General features: G+C 57.3%; 1 protein-coding gene across 2 annotated transcripts; it reads right to left on the reverse strand.

The window, feature by feature from the left end:
- Nucleotides 1-402: 402 nt before the first annotated feature.
- Nucleotides 403-13,920, reverse strand: LOC135878323 (C-type lectin-like). Of its 2 annotated transcripts, none has more exons than XM_065403965.1 (6): nucleotides 13,746-13,920; nucleotides 12,444-12,517; nucleotides 10,997-11,091; nucleotides 5,956-6,096; nucleotides 2,801-2,915; nucleotides 403-785 (listed from the first exon to the last, which is right to left on the reverse strand). In XM_065403965.1, the coding sequence occupies exons 1-6, from the start codon at nucleotides 13,826-13,828 to the stop codon at nucleotides 718-720; spliced, it is 576 nt and encodes a 191-aa protein (XP_065260037.1). In that variant the 5' UTR covers nucleotides 13,829-13,920; the 3' UTR covers nucleotides 403-717. The 2 variants fall into 2 exon arrangements, with proteins under 2 accessions (XP_065260037.1, XP_065260028.1); XM_065403956.1 differs by having other exon boundaries at nucleotides 12,444-12,523.
- Between the last annotated feature and the right edge of the window lie 3,393 nt (nucleotides 13,921-17,313).

Raw genomic sequence — 17,313 nt, forward strand, 5'->3', positions numbered from 1 at the left:
GTCTGGATGTCAGATGGGAACATAAGAACATAAGAACGGCCCTACTGGGTCAGACCAAAGGTCCATCTAGCCCAGTATCCTGACTTCTGACAGTGGCTAGTGCCAGGTGCCCCAGAGGGAATGAACAGAGCAGCTAATCATCAAGTGATCCATCCTCTGTCACCCATTCCCAGCTTCTGGCAAACAGAGGGTAGGGACACCATCCCTGCCCATCCTGGCTAATAGCCATTGATGGACCTATCCTCCATGAATTTATCTAGTTCTTTTTTGAACCCTGTTATGGTCTTGGCCTTCGCAACATCCTCTGGCAAGGCGCTCCACAGGTTGACTGAGCATTGTGTGAAGAAATACTTCCTTTTATTTATTTTAAACCTGCTGCCTATTAATTTCATTTGGTGACACCTAGTTCTTGTGTTATGAGAAGTAGTAAACAATACTTCCTTATTTATTTTCTCACATGCACTGAGCTGAATGCTCGAGGGAACGTTTATTATCACGTCACTGTGCTGAGATTGCTGAGAAGAGCAGAGCGTGGGTACGACAGGGAGAGAAGGGGCAGAGCAGAGCGAGAGTGACACAGTGTAACACAGCGATGCTTTGCAGAAGGGACTTTGCAGCCGGGGACACAGGATCTGGTCTCCCAGGGGAGCCGGAGAGACCCGATTCGCTCACAGCCCAGGTTCTGGGAGCCCCCCAGATCCAGGCGACCTGCCTCCCCTAGGGTTTGCGTTTACAAATGAAAGAAAATCTTGCTTCACAGGGAAAATCGTGCCATTTCTGAAAATCTAGAAAGAAAAACAGAAATGATCCCTGGGGTGAGCCAGGCTGGTGGTTCCTGCTTGTACAGTGACCCCAATCCTGCCCCATGCCAGGTCCGACGGAGAAGATCCCAGCTCCTGTGCACAACCCTGAGGAAGAGGAGGGTGGGATGGAGCCCTGAGCACCGCAGATTGGGGCAGCCCCATCCTGCCGAGGCTCAGTGTGAAAGGGGACACGCCTGGTCCATGTGCTACTGCTCCTACCTCCCCCACCCCACGTGCCCCCCACCCCAGCCAGAGGGCAGAGGAGAGAGAGAGTCCCCTGCCCCTGGACTGGGGGCACCCGCTAAGGACCTGGGCTGCTGCCTCCCTCCCTGCTGAGTGAGCTGCCCCACAGCCAGGCCCCCTCCAGGCCCTGCCCACCTGGGTCTGGCTACACCCATGGGAAAATCTGTCCCAGGCAGGGCTCAGCCACCGTGCAGAGGGGATGTGTCCCTGCCCCAGGAGTCAGTGTTACCGGCCTGCTGTGCGCGGAGCAGCACGTTCCTCCCTCAGACCCCATTACCCCTCTGCTCTGGGGGTGTCTGTGTCCGTGCCCGGGGGCTGCCCGGCAGTAGTATTCCTGCTTAGTCAGCCCAGACAGCGCCTAGGGAAGGACAGTCCTGGGGCTGGGCTGGGTGGGCTCTGCCCCTCAGCAGCACCCCAGGCCCAGCAGGGAGCTCCGCGGGGGGTATAGGCCGGTCTCAGTGCCCCGTTCCCTTGGGTGAGGGTTTCTGCTGCTGTTTGACTCTATCCCTGTCCAGTGACTGCAGCCCTGGCTGTGCCCATCTGCCGGCATCAGGCTTGTCGGACACTGAGCCTGTAACTGAAGACTGTATCATGATTCACATGTGCCAGGGGCTCCGTTAAGGTTACATGGGCAGCCTTAGTCTGGCACTTCCTTGACTTTGGGACTTTCATGTTCCTTTGACATAATGTTTTGGGTGCAATTTAGGAATAGTTGATAAACGTAACAAAGAATTAATGGTTTAGTAAAATGTTAATCAATTATTACGAAGCCCAGTGCTCAATGGGCTGCTTGTTACCCTAGCGTGGGACTGTCTAACACACCCGGCTCATGGTGGGCCCAGGCCTGTCCCAGTGATAAATAGAATTGGTCTGAGACCCGGCCCTGCCCCTCGCTCCCCCCACCCACTGGCACTGCAGGCCCCACACAGACACAGCACTCAGAAATCAGGGCCAGGCGGGGGATTAGTTGTGAATTTCGCCCCTCTCCTGTTCACAGCCTGTCTGCAAAGCGACCCCTCGAATCCACCAACACTGGCTAGTCCAGGGGTTCTCAAACTTGGGGTCCTGACCCCTCATGGGGTCGCAAGGTGGTTACATGGGGGTCGTGAGGTGTCAGCTCTGTGGGGCTGGCAGCCTCAAGTCACCATTCAATTAAATGACCCCTCTCATTGTGAATGTATAACGGGGGTCCCACTGAGAGGCTTGCTGTGCGAAAGGGGGCACCAATACAAAAAGGTGGAAAACCACTGGGCTAGTTGCTGTCGCCGTCTGGGCTATTTGGAACTTTCACAAGCAGCCGGCGTGTGTGCAAATGCTTGTGAGTAACACAACCCTGTGAGGGGGACAAATGCAGCTCTGGTGCCCACATCATTGTGTGGATCAGTGTTTGCACAGCAGGGGTGCAACAGCGACTCAGAGCCATCACCCCTTAAAAGCTCAGCAGAGTCCTCGTCTGGGGCCAGGGGTGTCTGTCTGTCTGTCTGTCTCTGTTTGCGCGTGTGTGCATATGTCTCTCCTGCCTGTCACTGGAGCAGACATATGACCTGACCAAAGGGATCTGGTAAGCAGCAGTTTTACCAGGTGCGACAAGGGGTTCTCTCCTGGCTGCCCTCCCAGCATGGGGCAGGGAAGAGAGGAGCAGGGATTTGCACTCCATTGCGCACTGGGGCCAGCCTGGATCAGTATCTCAGGACTTGTGTGGTCAGAGCGCTGCCAGGATGGTAGGTCCATGGGGGTCTGAGCCGCCTGCTTACCTGTATCATGAAATAACACTGTGCAGTGCTCATTTCCTACAAAATTATTAGGTTGCCCTTTCTCCCAAGCTCTGAAGCTGAACGGGGATTCATCTGACCATCTCCAGCTTTGATCCTGCAGAGACAAAGGAGAGCAGAGCCCCTGTAAAACCCAAGGTTACACAGCTAGAGACATGCCCCGGAGCCGAGGGGCCATGGGCAGGGCACGGGCAGAGGCTGCCCAGTGACACTGGAGACACTGATCATTGCTATGAAATGTCAGCGCTGACAACCAGGGCTACGTTTACTGGCAGCTGAAGTTACACCAGGACCAGCCCAAGCCTTCGGAAGCATGAAAACAGCAAGTGAAGGGAGAGTCTCCAGCACCCCCTGCCCCTGCCACCCCCACATCGCCGAGGGGAGCGCACCCCGACCTGCCCTCAGGTTCCACGTCCATCTCCAGCCCAGCCCGACAGGCAGCACCTGCAGCGTCATCCCACGCGCTGTCCCGCAGCCCCACGCTGCTGCCCCCGTTCTCTCTCGTGTGCACAGACCCAGGCGACGACGCTCCCAAAGCCCATCCACAGGGGAGTTACTCTGCTCCCCGCTGCAGAGATCACGGCGGTAGGTCTGGGGGACGGGGGCGCTGGATGAAGCTGGGGTTCGCACTGTCGGGGATCAGGGGCTGCAGCAGAATTAGTCACCTGGCAACCCAGCCAGTGCAGCCAGCCGGCCGCAGGCCACCCGCCTGACTGCACCCCCTGCCTGGGCCGGAAGGGCAGCTGGCCGGCTCTTAGCCCAGCAGCTCTCTGGCTGCTCAGTGTGGTCATGCCACGGCCACGATCCTCCCTGTGCTGCTGCTCCTCGCCGGGCTCCTGTCCTGCTCCAGCCCTGCTCCTCCTCCTGCTCCTGCTGGTTTCCCAGCCTTGCTCCTGCTCCGTCCTGGCCATCTCGGCTTGCTCCTGGTCCCGGCTTCCTTACCCTGCCCCTGGGCTCCGGCTCTGACCCCTGATGTGCCTCCTGGGTCCCCTCCTGGCTCTGACCCTCGGCTTGGCTATTAATTCCTGACTCCGGCTCTGACCCTTGTGTTGGATCCGCTTCCTGCTCCTGCTCCGACCATTAAGCCTGACTGCTCACGGCCCCGCCTCTATCGTGTGTTCCCTTGGGCTGTTTGCTGGGGAGGGAAGCAGACGCCGTATGTGCCTGGAGTGGGCTACCAGCACCTCAGCCGATGGAAAGGAGCCGGGAATGTTGACGACAATCCCCTTGTTCTGTCCGTGTGTTCAGGGATTCGGGTGGGTCCTGATCCCCCTTCCCTGTCCCTGAAGGGAGTTCTGGGTTATTAATTCCCCAGGGTTTTGTACGGGGCGTGTCCCTCGGTGGGCAGCTCCTCAGTGGGCAGGTGCAGGGGGAGCTGCCGAGGGGGCAGAGGCTGACGCTGCCCCAGGCTGAGTTGACCCCCCGAGGGGTGAAAGGCTGCGACGTGACCCAGGAGGTCTCTGTCTCTGGCATTTTCTCACGGTGAGAAGTGAGGAGGCCAAGAGCAGTCGGGCATCTTTAGCAAGTGACGACAGCCTGTCGGCTGGAGGGAGCCTCGTGCAGGAGTCTGCGCCGTCACTGCCCCCCGAAACACCAGCCTCTCCCGCGCTCTGGGGCCAGACAGGAGCGGCTGCAGCAGGGTGCGTCTGTGCTGCCCAGCAGTGCTGCCCATGGAGCTCCCCCGGCTCCCATCGGTCCCACCGGCGGCATTGCTCTCCGGTTGCCGGCCGGCCAGCAGGGCCAGCAGCACCCACCACGTGTGCCCAGCCCAGAGCTCTCAGAAACGTCCCGTTCAGCCTCGGCAGCTGGGTGTGAGGATTAACAAGCAGGGGTTGGCCGTGACCTGGCTCGGGGACAAGCAGCGGCACAGCGAGCCCGGAGCAGTGGAGAAGCTGGATGCAGAGGAACCCACCGAGGAACAGCGTGCAGCACCAGCAGCACCAGCAGCAGGAGCCGGGGAGCAGCGTGTGGGGCAGGCTGTAACTGTCAGACACTGCAGCCGGGGGCAGCTCTGTGCAGGGTTTATGGAGGAGCAGCGGCTGGGCAGGGCCCCAGGGAGAGACTCTGACGGAGCCTGGCCTGGAAGCCAGCCTGCATAGGCGCAGACTCTGTGGGTGCTCCAGGGTGAGGGGCGAAATGGGCTGGGAAGAGGAGGGGTGGGGGCAGGGCTGGGCGCCGCATCAGGGGGCCTTTCCCAGATGCTGGGGAGTGGAAGGGGCGGGACCAGCCCCTCCCTGCCACTAGCTCACTGCTCTGCTGCATGGCGGGCTGGCGGCTGCCTGGGAGAGCCTGGCTGGGGAGGCGGCTTCTGCTCCCCGGCCGGGCTCGGGTGCCGGGGACAGGGAGTGAGTGAGCCGGAGCTCCCCCACCCCGCCCCAGCACATATCCAGCTCGCTCAGCATCAGTCCCTGGCAGCCGAGCCGGGCAGGGAGCAGAAGCCGCCTCCCCATCCAGGCTCTGTCAGGCAGCTGCCAGGCGGCAGAGCAGCACCCGGGAGGGGCCGGAGTTAGAAGTGGCTCCCTCCTGCTCCCCGCCCAGGCTCCTTCCCTCCAGGGAGGGCAGCAGCATGTGCCGTGACGGCGGGGGCAGGCGCAGTGGGAGAACAGAGCCCCTCCACAGGCAACGTGGGGTGGGGAGAGTGTGGTCACCCTGGGCTGGGTGTGGGGGAGGGTTGGTCGGGGGGCACATGTGTGTAACCTCCCCTTTAGATCGTGCCCCCCCCCCAGTATGGGGAGGCACCGAGCATCTAAGGGGCGCCCTCGGGGGAGGGGGAAGAATGGGGCAGGAAGAGGTGGAGCAGGAGCAGGAAGAGGCAGGGTGGGGTTCTGGGGGAGGGGGCTGAGGGCTAGAGACTGGACTGGAGAGCCCCCCCCCCCCGCCCCCAGTGTGGTGGGTCCCTGAGCTCTAGTGTCACGAATGTGAATATTAATACCAGCAGTTTATACTCTGCACCGGGCACTGGGGATCGATCCTGTGATGGGAAACCCAGGCGGTCACAGCCCCTTTTCACCCCGTTCCCATGGAAATCCTGCTCTAGTGGCACCCCCGCCCCAAACAACAACCTCACTGAGCAGAGACACAGAGCCCAGGGGCCTGGGGAGGGGCTGCCAGAGGCAGAGCGGGCACCGGGCACTCACCTGCTTAGAGTTTGAGAGTCCGATCCAGACGTGATTCTTCTTTGGGGCGTCCCCCTTGATGTAATGGGCCAGCATATTCTTTTCTTCGGCACTGTGAATGGAGGCGAGATGGGCCCCAGGCCAATGCTGCTGGCACTCAGCCTGGGACAAGAAAAAACAAAGCTAGTTACCCCCCACTGCAGGGAGCAGCAGGCGCGATTCCAGCACTGTTCTGGGCCCTGCCTCCCCCGGGCAGCAAGGGCTGTGAGGGGACAGGACCCCGTGTTAGTGCCTCTCCCCTTCCCAGGACCAATGGGAGGAGCAGGTAGAGCCGCCTCCCTCTCTCCATCCCCCTTCACCTTCCCGGCCCCCACCCCGCTCGGCACAGCCTCAGCCACCCTGTGCCCTGCTGGCGTCACCGAATCCCTCCCGCGCCAGCTCCTGGGCTCTGCTCTGAGCACTGGCCTGCCCTGGCCATGGCTCTGCCAGACACACCCGCTGTCATGCTGGGAGGGGAGCACAGGTGTGGCTGATGAAGGTCACTGTGCTGACCCCAGGCACTTGGACTCTGCCAGGCGCTCGGCTTGTGCACATGAGCAATTAGCACCACATGACCTCAGTGCAGCCCTGGCCGAGGGGATTTCCTGGCAGCTCTCACAGGGTCCTAGAGCCCGGGCTCCAGCCAAGCCCAGAAGCCTACACAGCAATGAAACAGGTGTGGCAAGCGGGCAGCAGGGCGACTGGCAGAGAGGCTGGTGGCGAGGGCCAGAGCAGAGCCCCACAGAGAAACGCAGCAATCGACCGTGGGGTGACGAGCGAGTGCCCAAGCAGTGCAGCGTGTAAGGTGCCTCCTTTCCCCTCCTCCACACAGGGTGGGAGGTGAACTCTGCGGATGAACCTCTGAGCTCTGGGGCTGCACTGGCTAAGGACAGCAACTGTGAGTGGGGTACAGAGACGGGATGGGAATGTTAAAGGGACTTTGGGTTGTTGGACTTAAGAACCTGAGGGGAAAAGGACACTGCTCAGCTTACTTGGGGCTGGGTTGTTTGTGTTTATGAACCCTAGTTGTGGTGTTTTCCAAAATTAATGCTGAGTTTTTTCCCTCCTTTTATTAAATGTGTTTTGCTACACTCAGACTCTGTGATTGCGAGAGGGGAAGTACTGCCTCTTAGAGGTGCCCGAGGGGTGGTGTGTAATTATCCCAGGCCACTGTTTGGGGGCTCGATCCAGTTCTGTGTTGTATTGTTGAAAAGGAACCCCTAGATACTGAGCCTGGCCTGTGTTGCTGCTGGCTTCACCTGGCAGAAGGGTTACAAACATAAGAAAATTTAACATCCCTGTGGCGGGGAAAACACCACAGCAGCCCACCAAGGTCGCATTTCATTTCAGAAAGGGGAACTACACAGAAATGAAGAAGTTAGTGAAACAGAAATTAAAAAGTACAGCACAAAAAGGGAAATCCCTGCAAGTGGCATGGAAAAATTTTAAAGACACCATAATAGAGGCTCAACTTAAATGTATCCCCCAAATTAAAAAACATAGTAAGAGAACCTAAAAAGTGCCACCGTGGCTAAACAACAAAGGAAAAAAACCAGTGAGAGGCAAAAAGGCATCATTTTAAGAGTGAAAGGTACATCCAATTTTCAAAGTAGATCAGAAGCAGGAAGACTGGTAAACAACCTGTGGGGCCACTGGATGATCAAGATGCTAAAGGAGCACACAAGGACAATAAGGCCATTGCAGAGAAGCTAAATTAATTCTTTGCATCGGTCTTCACTGTTGAGGATGTGAGGGAGATTCCCAAACCTGAGCCATTCTTTTTAGGTGACAAATATGAGGAACTATCACAAATTAAGGTATCATTAGAGGAAGTTTTGGAACAAATTGATAAATTAAGCAATAAGTCACCAGGACCTGATGGTATCAACCCAAGAGTTCTAAAGGGACTCAAATGTAAAATTGAAGAACTACTAACTGTGGTATGTAACCTGTCATTTCAATCAGCTTCTGTACCAGAGGCAATCCTTGCAATTACAGGCCACTAAGCCTAACTTCAGTACTGGGCAAACTGGTTGAAATTATAATAAAGAAAACAATTGTCAGACACATAGATGAACATAATTTGTTGGGGAAGAGTCACCATGGTTTCTGTAGAAGGAAATCATACCTCACCAATCTACTAGAATTCTTTGAAGAGGTCAACAAGCATGTGGACAAGGGTGATCCAGTGGGTTTAGTGTACTTAGATATTCAGAAAGCCTTTGACAAGAGCCCTCACCAAAGGCTCTTAAGCAAAGTAAGCTGTCATGGGATAAGAGGGAAGGTTCTCCCATGGATTGGTAACTGGTTAAAAGATAGGAAACAAAGGGTAGGAATAAATGGTCAGTTTTCAGAATGGAGAGAGGTAGGTAATCGTGTCTCCCAGGGGTCTGTACTGGGCCCGGTCCTATTCAACATATTCATTAATGATCTGGAAAAAGGAGTAAACAGTGAGGTGACAAAATTTGCAGATGATACAAAACTAATCAAGATAGTTAAGTGTGAAGCAGGCTGTGAAGAGTTACAAAGGTTTCTCACAAAACTGGGTGACTGGACAATAAAATGGCAGATGAAATTCAATGTGGATAAATATAAAGTAATGCACATTGGAAAACATAATCCCAACAACACATATAAAAGGATGGGGTTTAAATTAGTTGTTACCACTCAAGAAAGATCTTGGAGTCATTGTGGATAGTTCTCTGAAATCATCCAGTCAATGTGCAGCAGCAGTCAAAAAAGTGAACAGAATGTTGGGCATCATTAAGAAAGGGATAGATAATAAGTTAGAAAATATCATATTGCCTCTATATAAATCCACGGTACATCCATTTCTTGAATACTGAGTGCAGACGTGGTCGCCCCTTCCTCAAAAAAGATATATTGGAATTGGAAAAGGTACAGAGAACGGCAACAAAAATGATTAGGGGTATGGAACAGCTTCCGTATGAGAAGAGATTAATAAGACTGAGACTTTTCAGCTTGGAAAAGAGACAACTGAGTGGAGATGTGAGAGAGGTCTATAAAATCATGACTGGTGCAGAGAAAATAAATAAGGAAGCATTATTTACTCCTCATTACACAGGAACTAGGGGTCATGAAATGAAATTAATATGCAGCAGGTTTAAAACAAACAAAAGGAAGTATTCTTCACATAATGCACAGTCAACCTGTGGAACTCTTTGCTAGAGGATGTTGTGAAGGCCAAGACTATAACAGGGTTCAAACAAGAACTAGATAAATTCATGGAGGATAGGTTGATCAATAGCTATTAGCCAGGATGGGCAGGGATGGTGTCCCCTAGCCTCTGTTTGCCAGAAACTGGGAATGGGCGACAGGGGATGGATCACTTGATAATTGACCTGTTCTGTTCATTCCCTCTGAAGCACCCAGCACTGGCCACTGTTGGCAGGCAGGACAATGGGCTAGATGGACCATTGGTCTCACTGAGTATGGCCGTTCCTATGTACACAGGACCCCATCACCACCCTCATATCCTGTGCAATGACTCTCTGGTCACATACCAGCCAGCAATGGGGATCGAACTGGAGACCTTCAGCACAGCCCTGCCACCGGAGCTAAGGGCTCTGCTTTGGTAACACCGAGTAAGGAGCAGGCCCTTCTGGAGCCGGCTGCTAGAGGGAGACATGACCCCACCTGGACCCACGCCGTCCCTGGTAGACACAGCGCATGACAAGCGCGTTGGGTCAGAGGAGATCGTGCCCCACTGGGGGCTATGTTTACATTGTATTCTGCTCCCCAGCCTGGCCAGGGCAGGTTGTTCCCTCACAGCCTATTCCCAGGGCTCTGTCTGGGGCAGTGTGAAATGTGCCAGCCCTGGGTTCCCACCTAGGGTTGCAGGCATCTGGTTTTTGACCAGAACGCCCGGTCGGAAAGGGACCCTGGCGGCTCCGGTTGGCACCGCCAACAGGGCCGTTAAAAGTCTGGTCAGCAGCGCAGCGTGGGCCCAGAGCTGAGGCAGGCTCCCTACCTGCCCTGACTCCGTATGGCTACCGGAAGCAGCTGCCAGGTCCCTGCAGCCCCTAGGCACATGGGCAGCCAGGGAGCCTCCATGTCCTGCCCCCTCCCTGAGTGCCGGTTCCACAGCTCCCATTGGCTGGGAACTGCAACCAATGGGAGCTGTGGGGCAGCACCTACGGGCACGAAGGCAACGCGCTGAGCCTCCCTGGCCACCCATATGTGTAGGGGCTGCAGGGACCTGGGGGCCAATTTCTGGGAGCTGCAGTAAGCAGCTATGTCAGGATCCCATACCCCAAACTCTCTCCCACACCCCAATCCCCTGTCCCAGTCCTGAGTCTCCTTCTGCACCCAATCTCCCTCCTGGACCCCACACCCTGCACACACCCCAACCCCGTGCCCAGCCCTGAACCCCCTCCTGCACCCCAAAACTCTCATCCCTGGCCTCACCCCAGAACCACCCCCCTGCCAGAGCCCTGACCCGACCCCAACCCCTGCCCAAGCCCATAGCTCTCTCCAGCACCCCAAACCCCTCATCCCCAGCCCCACCCGAGAGTCCACACCCCTGGAGAGAGACCGCATCATCTTCCGCACTCCAAACCCATCATCCCCATCTCCACCCCAGAGTCCACACCCCCAGCCCAGAGCCCATACCCCCCTGCACCCCAACCCCCTCCCCCAGCCCAGAGGCTCTCCCACACCCCAAATCCCTCATCCCTGGGCCTACCCCAGAGCCTGCACTCCCAGCCAGAGCCCTCACACAGACACACCAACCCTTTGTCCCAGCCTGGTGAAAGTGAGTGAGGGTGGGGGAGAGTGACAGAGGAAGGGGGGATGGAGCGAGGGGGGGCGGGGCCTTGGAGAAGGGGCGGGGCAGGGGTGTGCGCATAGAAAGTTGGCAACCCTACCCCCGCCCCTCCTACTGGAATGGATTACCCAGCCCAGCCCAGCTCACTTACTCTGATATTCACTCAAAACCACCCCATCCCCCCAGCCTCCGGCTCCATCCCAGCGCCCCTGAGCCCCGCTGCCCCCAGCCTCTCACCTCAGCCTCCATCCAGTTTTTCCCTTGGGAGACGTATTGATAGCAGCTGTCATGGAAGGGTAGCCAGCACCCGGGACAGGACACAGCCTGTACCCCTGCAGAGAGAGAGGGGGTTGGGGGGCAATGGTGGGGACAGGACACCGCGTTTAGAGGCTGTTTCAGAGGCATAACATCGGGACCCCATTTGGGGCAGTGTCTGGCTGGCATAGGGTGACCAGATGTCCCGATTTTATAGGGACAGTCCTGATTTGGGGGTCTTTTTCTTATATAGGCTCCTATTACCCCCCACCCCCGTCCCGATTTTTCACACTTGCTGTCTGGTCACCCTAGGCTGGCAGGACCCTCCAGGCCCTGGCGCTGCAGGAAGAAGCTGGGTTTGCCCAGACCCCACATGGGCAGAACGGGGCCCCTGGAACCCAGCCCTGAGCAGGGATCCCAGCCGGGCAGGGCCTCTGGGTCGCTATGGGGCAGGGGCTCCTTTCCCAGGGCTCCCTAGGGGGAGGAAGGAGCAGTGCACTGTGGGGGGGCTGATAGACCCTCCCTGCCCCTGCCCCAGGGAGCCCCATGGGCTCCAAGCTCTGGGAAACGGGGGAAATATGGAGCTGCCAGCCACAGTGGCCCCCATTCAGCTGTAGCCCTCAGGCAGAGGGAATTCCTGCCACCCTGAGCGTCTCCCCCTCTCCCCCTGGGCCATGCGGGACAGTGGGGCCAGGGAACCCGGCAGTGGGGCAGGAAGGGAACACCCAGGGCCAAGGGGTGAAGCTGGGGGAGCAATGGGGTTGGCACAGACTGGGACGAGAGGAAATCGGGAGCAGGGGCCCAGTTCTGGATGGAAGGAGCTGGGGGGTTGAAGGAGGAGGGAAGGGAGAGAGGTGCCCAGGGAGATGGGGCATAAAGAGGGGGAATAGCAGGGATCTGTGGGGCTGGGGCGAAGGAGAAGGGAACACTGTGCAAGCACTGCCCTTCTCAGGGCTGGGGGCTGAGAGGGACGGGGTGAAGCCGTGTCCCAGCAGGGGGAGGGAACAGGACAGTCTGGAGGAGAAAGGCACAATATGCAGGGAATGGGGCAGCCCAGCCGGGATCAGAGGCCGGATTGGGGAGAAGCTGGGGTTGGAGTGGAGCCATGACCAGCCCTTGGAGAGGGACCCCATGGGGACACGGCCGGCCAGTGGGAGGGGAACACGGGAGGGTGGGATGGGAGCCTGTAGCTGACGGGGGCTGAGCGCCTGTTGCACAGGAACTGGCCCCACCCAATCCTCATGGGAAGAGCCGACCCCGGGGAGCCTTTCCCCCACCTTCTCTCACCCGCTCCCTGGGGAAGGGCTGCAGGGACTCGGCTCTCCACAGGTCTGTGACCCCCAGACGAGGGAAATGAATTCACTCCCAATTCCCAGTATGGCAACCAGCACCCAGGGGCTGCAGCTCCGAGGCCCGGGCAGGGACTCACCTGCCAGTGAGGGGTTAAAGATCAGGCAGCCGAGGAGGCAGAGGCTGAAGTAGGCGACTGGCCCCATCTTCTCTCTTCTCCTGGGGGGAAAACACACAGGGGAGATGGGGCCATGAGAGTCTGAGACACTCTTCGAAGCAGCCCCCTTCTCTAAAGGGGCATTTCCCAGGGGGAGGTGCTTCGTTGCTGGGGCTGTTTGCTAAAGGGCCTGGCTGGGCTGGAAGGGCCCTGAGACGGATCCCATCCCCCAGCCCTGGGGCACCAAACTCGGGGCCCATCTCCCTGGGTCTGAAGGGCCCTTCCTCTTCCACCCCTCACTGAGCCGTGCCCCAGGGACAGAACTGGACACCCAGCAGGGAGCCAGGTCCCAGCTCCTCAGTGGCTGGGCTCTGCAAGCAGCATCTCCAGGGACTCCCCAAACCAGGGCTGCAGGCGGGGAGGAGCCGGGGGTCAGCAGGGAGGCCATGGTCACTCAGATGGGACTTGGATCCTAGGAAACAGGGTCCCATTTGCAGAGCAAAGCAGTTCTCAGAAGGGGCATTTGCCATCTCCCACTGTTCCTCTCTCCCCCAATTCTGGGGCTGGCAATTCTCCACAGTAGCCACCTACATGGAACGCGGAGGGAGGGCACAGGTGGCAGGGGGGAGAGTTTGGAAGAGGCGCCAGTGCCACCAGGATGGAGGCCAGTCTGTGTGCACAGGGCTGGAATGTCAGCTGCAGGTGCAGCACCTCTGCAATCGTTCTCTGACTAGAGACCAGTTCAGTGTTAAAAACTTGGAGCCTCTCGTGTTATCACCCAGCACCTGGTACAGGAGACACCCACTGACCCCACCCCCGGGGCCTTTCCCCCACTAACAGGTGTTTGAATCACACTCATATTTCCAGCTCCAGGGAGATGGTGTTTCTGGAAAGCCAACACCATGTGGCTGGGGCGGGGAGGGAAGTGGAGGGGTTATAGTTACTGCAGCCCATGGTGGGGGCTGGACCCCCGTTGCACCATGACTGGGAGAAGGGGTCGAATGGGGGAGCCGCCCTGCACAGTGATGATCCAGCAGGGACTGGACACAGACTGGAGGCTGGGCCCAGCTCCCAGAGGGGCAGAGCGCTGGGCACAGCTCCGCAGGGCGTTAGGGTGCCGCGTGCAGCACTCTGCTGGGTGGGAGGAAGGGGTGAGACAGAGATGGCCCCAGGGTCGGGGGACACACACGGGACAAGTTTGGCCACCCACCCCCGTAACAGATCAGCTGCCGCCAGCCACCCAGCGCAGGAGGAGGAAGAAGCTGGAGGAAGCCAGGGTCTCACCTGATTGTCTCGCTGGGTAGCTGCTCCGGTGCTAGGCCAGTCCAAGTGCAGCCTGCATGGGACACTGGCCGGACACGGGGCATTTATAGACCAGTGCGGGGAGGGGACCAGGTGTCAATACTGAACATGCAGATCTGTGCTGATGGCAGCTCCAATCATTTAACACCCAGGCAAACAGAGATAAGAGGAGCCAGGCCCCAGCCACCAGCCGGGCTGTGAGCAGGAGGAAGCATTTGTCAGGGCTGAGATAAATGTTAAAATAAAAACTCTCCCCTCCCCCGTCGGTCAGCGCTGAGGTCAGTGTGGCTGTAGGGAGCCATCGTGCCCTGGCCCTGACTGGCCCAACTGCTCACGTCCATCCTGTCCCATGGAAAGTTCCGGGCAGATCCCCAGGGAGGGTAAATCTGCTGGAGTCCCCCTGAAGTCAGTGGGGGGATCCCCAGCGGGTACAGTCTGGTGTGGGGCTATTGGAGTCCTGGGGTCAGACCCCCTGCGGGTGGGCGTTGCTCAGAGCTCTGCTGCAATCACCGGGGCTAGAACCCCAGCGGGTGTAAACTTGCCAGAGCTCCACGGGCGTCAATGGAGTCACACCAGCTGGGGATCAGACCCCCATCAGTGCAAGGTAAAATGGCAACTTTCCCAATTCCCGGCCCTCAAGCCCGGGGAGGCACTCGGCCCATCACGCGCCCTGTGCTTGGCTCGTCAGCGCCCTGCACTGGGTGTTGTCATTTACACCTGTGCAACGAGACTGTGAAATGCACCATCCTCCCTGGGCGGCGATTTACACGTACCGGGCTCTGGTGTAAACGGTGACGTATGGAGCCGGGACAATCAGGCCCATGGCAATTGGACTATAACTTGAGGGCGCTGCCTGTGGCCGAGGTATTGGCCCTGTTCCAGGCTGCCCACGCTCCCTCCTGTCTGTCTCTGCTGCATTTCAAGGGAGCCCATTACCCTGGTATGTAGGTGCTGACCATGGCCCAGTGAAAGCGGTGTCAGACTTGCCCCCGAAGTAACTCTGTTCTCACATGTCTGTGGCTTGGCCGCTTGTATCTGGGGCTAGTGAGACTGTTTAAAGGCCGGGCACAGCACAGACCCTGTGAATTCATGACACCTGGTAACTTCCCTCATCGCATTTCCAAGCACCAGCTGACTCCTAATGTGAATGTTATGCATAGATTGCAAGGCCAGGAGGGACCATTGTGATCACTGGTCTGACCCCCCCCCCCCGTAAAACACAGGCCAGAGACCTGCCCCACAATAGTGCATAGAGCAGAGCTTTTGAGAAACATCCAGTGTCGATTTTAACATTGCCTGTGATGGAGAATCCACCATGACCCTGGGGAAGTTGTTCCAGTTACTCTCACTGGTAAAAATGTCTGCCTCGTTTCCAGTCTGAATTTGTCTAGCTTCAGCTCCCAGCCATTGGACCGTGTTACACCTTTGCTAGATTGGGGAGCCCGTTGCTAAATAGCTGTTCCCATGTAGGTATTTATAGACTGGAATCAAGTCACCCCTTAACCCCTTCTTTGCTCAGCTGAACAGATTGAGCTCCCTGAGTCTAGCACTATAAGGCACTGTGATAGACCCAGGCCAGTTGGGAACAGCAGAGTAGTAGAAGGCAGATATACTGGCCACTGGATACGCAGTTTTCTGTTCCCTGAGTGACCAGAGCAGGGGCTGCTCCAGGCTAATGAGAACACCTGACTCCAATTAACCTGCTAAGAGTCAGGTGAGGCTGTTAAGCACCTGACTCTAATTAAGGCCCCTCTGATGCTATAAAAGGGCTCACTCCAGTCAGGCCAAAGAGAGCCAGGGAGCCAGAGGAGAGGAAGTGTGTGCGAGAAGCTGAGAGTGAGTAGGCGTACTGCTGGAGGACTGAGAAGTACATGCATTATCAGACATCAGGAGGAAGGTCCGGTGTTGGGAGGAGGCCATGGGGAAGTAGCCCAGGGAGTTGTAGCTGTCGTGCAGCTGTACCAGGAGGCCCTCTAGACAGCTGCAGTCCACAGGGCCCTGGGCTGGAACCCAGAGTAGAGGGCGGGCCCGGGTTCCCCCCATACCTCCCAACTCCTGATCAAACACTGGAGGAATTTACCTGGACTCTGGCTTCTACAAGAGGGAAAGGTCTCTGGGCTGTTTCCCGACCCACAGGTGAATCTGTGAGGCGAGCAAATCTGCCAATAAGCGCCAGACCCACCAAGGTAGAGGAGGAACTTTGCCACAGAAGGTTTTCTAATCCTTTAATCCTTCTTGTGGCTCTTCTCTGATCCCTCTCTAAATTATCAATATTCTTCTTGAACTGTAGACACCAGAACTGGGCACAGGATTCCACCACCAGTCGTACCACTGCCAAACACAAAGGTAAAATAACCTCTCTGCTCCTGTGATGAAGTGGGATTCTTCTTAATGTAGGGGTGCCTCAGTTTCCCCTATGCATTTCCTAAGTCTCTAGGTAGTGGGATAAGGGGGTGTAATTGTTGCAGAGCAAAGGGCCAGTGCACATAAATGGCCAATACTGTCTCCTGGCAACTGATGGCCGGGGCCCTTCCCCCCTGCAAGGTGATAGCTGAAGGTGTTAGAGAACAAAGGAATCAGGTGACCTCCTGGCCCGGGAAAGGGACAAAGCCCAGAGGAGGAGGGGCTGCAGGGGGTTTCAGTTGGGAGCTGGCTGGGGACGGGGAAGTGAGGGCAGACAGGGGTGTCTGGCTCACTGCCCCCCAAAATGGACCCGGCCGAGGGGTCCTGTTCTCTGTACCTACAAGCTCTGTTTTAGATCGTGTTCCTGTCATCTAATAAACCTCTGTTTTACTGGCTGGCTGAGAGTCACGTCTGACTGCGAAGGGGGGGTGCAGGACCCTCTGGCTTCCCCAGGACCCCGCCTGGGCGGACTCGCTGTGGGAAGCGCACGGAGGGGCAGAGGATGCTGAATGTTCCAAGGTCAGACCCAGGAAGGTGGAAGCCATGTGAGCTTTTTGCCCTGAAGACAGTCTCTGACAGAGAGGAGACTTCACCAGAGTCCTGACTGGCTTCATAGGGAGCAGTTCCAGAGCATCGCCCGGGGACCCTGTGACAGCTCCTATTTGAGATTCTGGTTTTTAAACCCCAGGTTAACATTAGTCCTTTTGGTCACAGTGTTGTGCTGGGAGCTCATCTTCAGCTGGTTATCCACCCCACATATTTTACAGAGTCCCTGGTACCCAAAATAGAGGCCCCCATCCTGTAAGTCTGGCCTGTGTTCTTCGTACCCAGATGTCTGTGTCACAGAGTGTGGGGGGACTCAGGGCCCTGCTCCCCCGGCTTCCTGCGATTCACCGTGACTCTCAGCCAGCCAGTAAAGCAGCAGGTTTATTTAGATGACAGGAACACAGTCCAAGACAGGTCTTGCAGGCAAAGACAACAGGACCCCCCCATCTTGGGGTCCCAGGGGCACCACAGCCCCATTGGGGGGTCAGAGTCCCTTCTGGGCTCCCCTCCATTACCCCAGCCAGCTCCTGCAAACTCCAACTCCCTGCAGCATCTCTCACCCAGCCTCACTCCAGCTCCTCCCCCAGCCTTTGTCCAGTTT

The sequence above is a fragment of the Emys orbicularis genome, chromosome 1 (genome assembly GCF_028017835.1).
Source record: "Emys orbicularis isolate rEmyOrb1 chromosome 1, rEmyOrb1.hap1, whole genome shotgun sequence".
Lineage (NCBI taxonomy): Eukaryota > Metazoa > Chordata > Testudines > Emydidae > Emys > Emys orbicularis.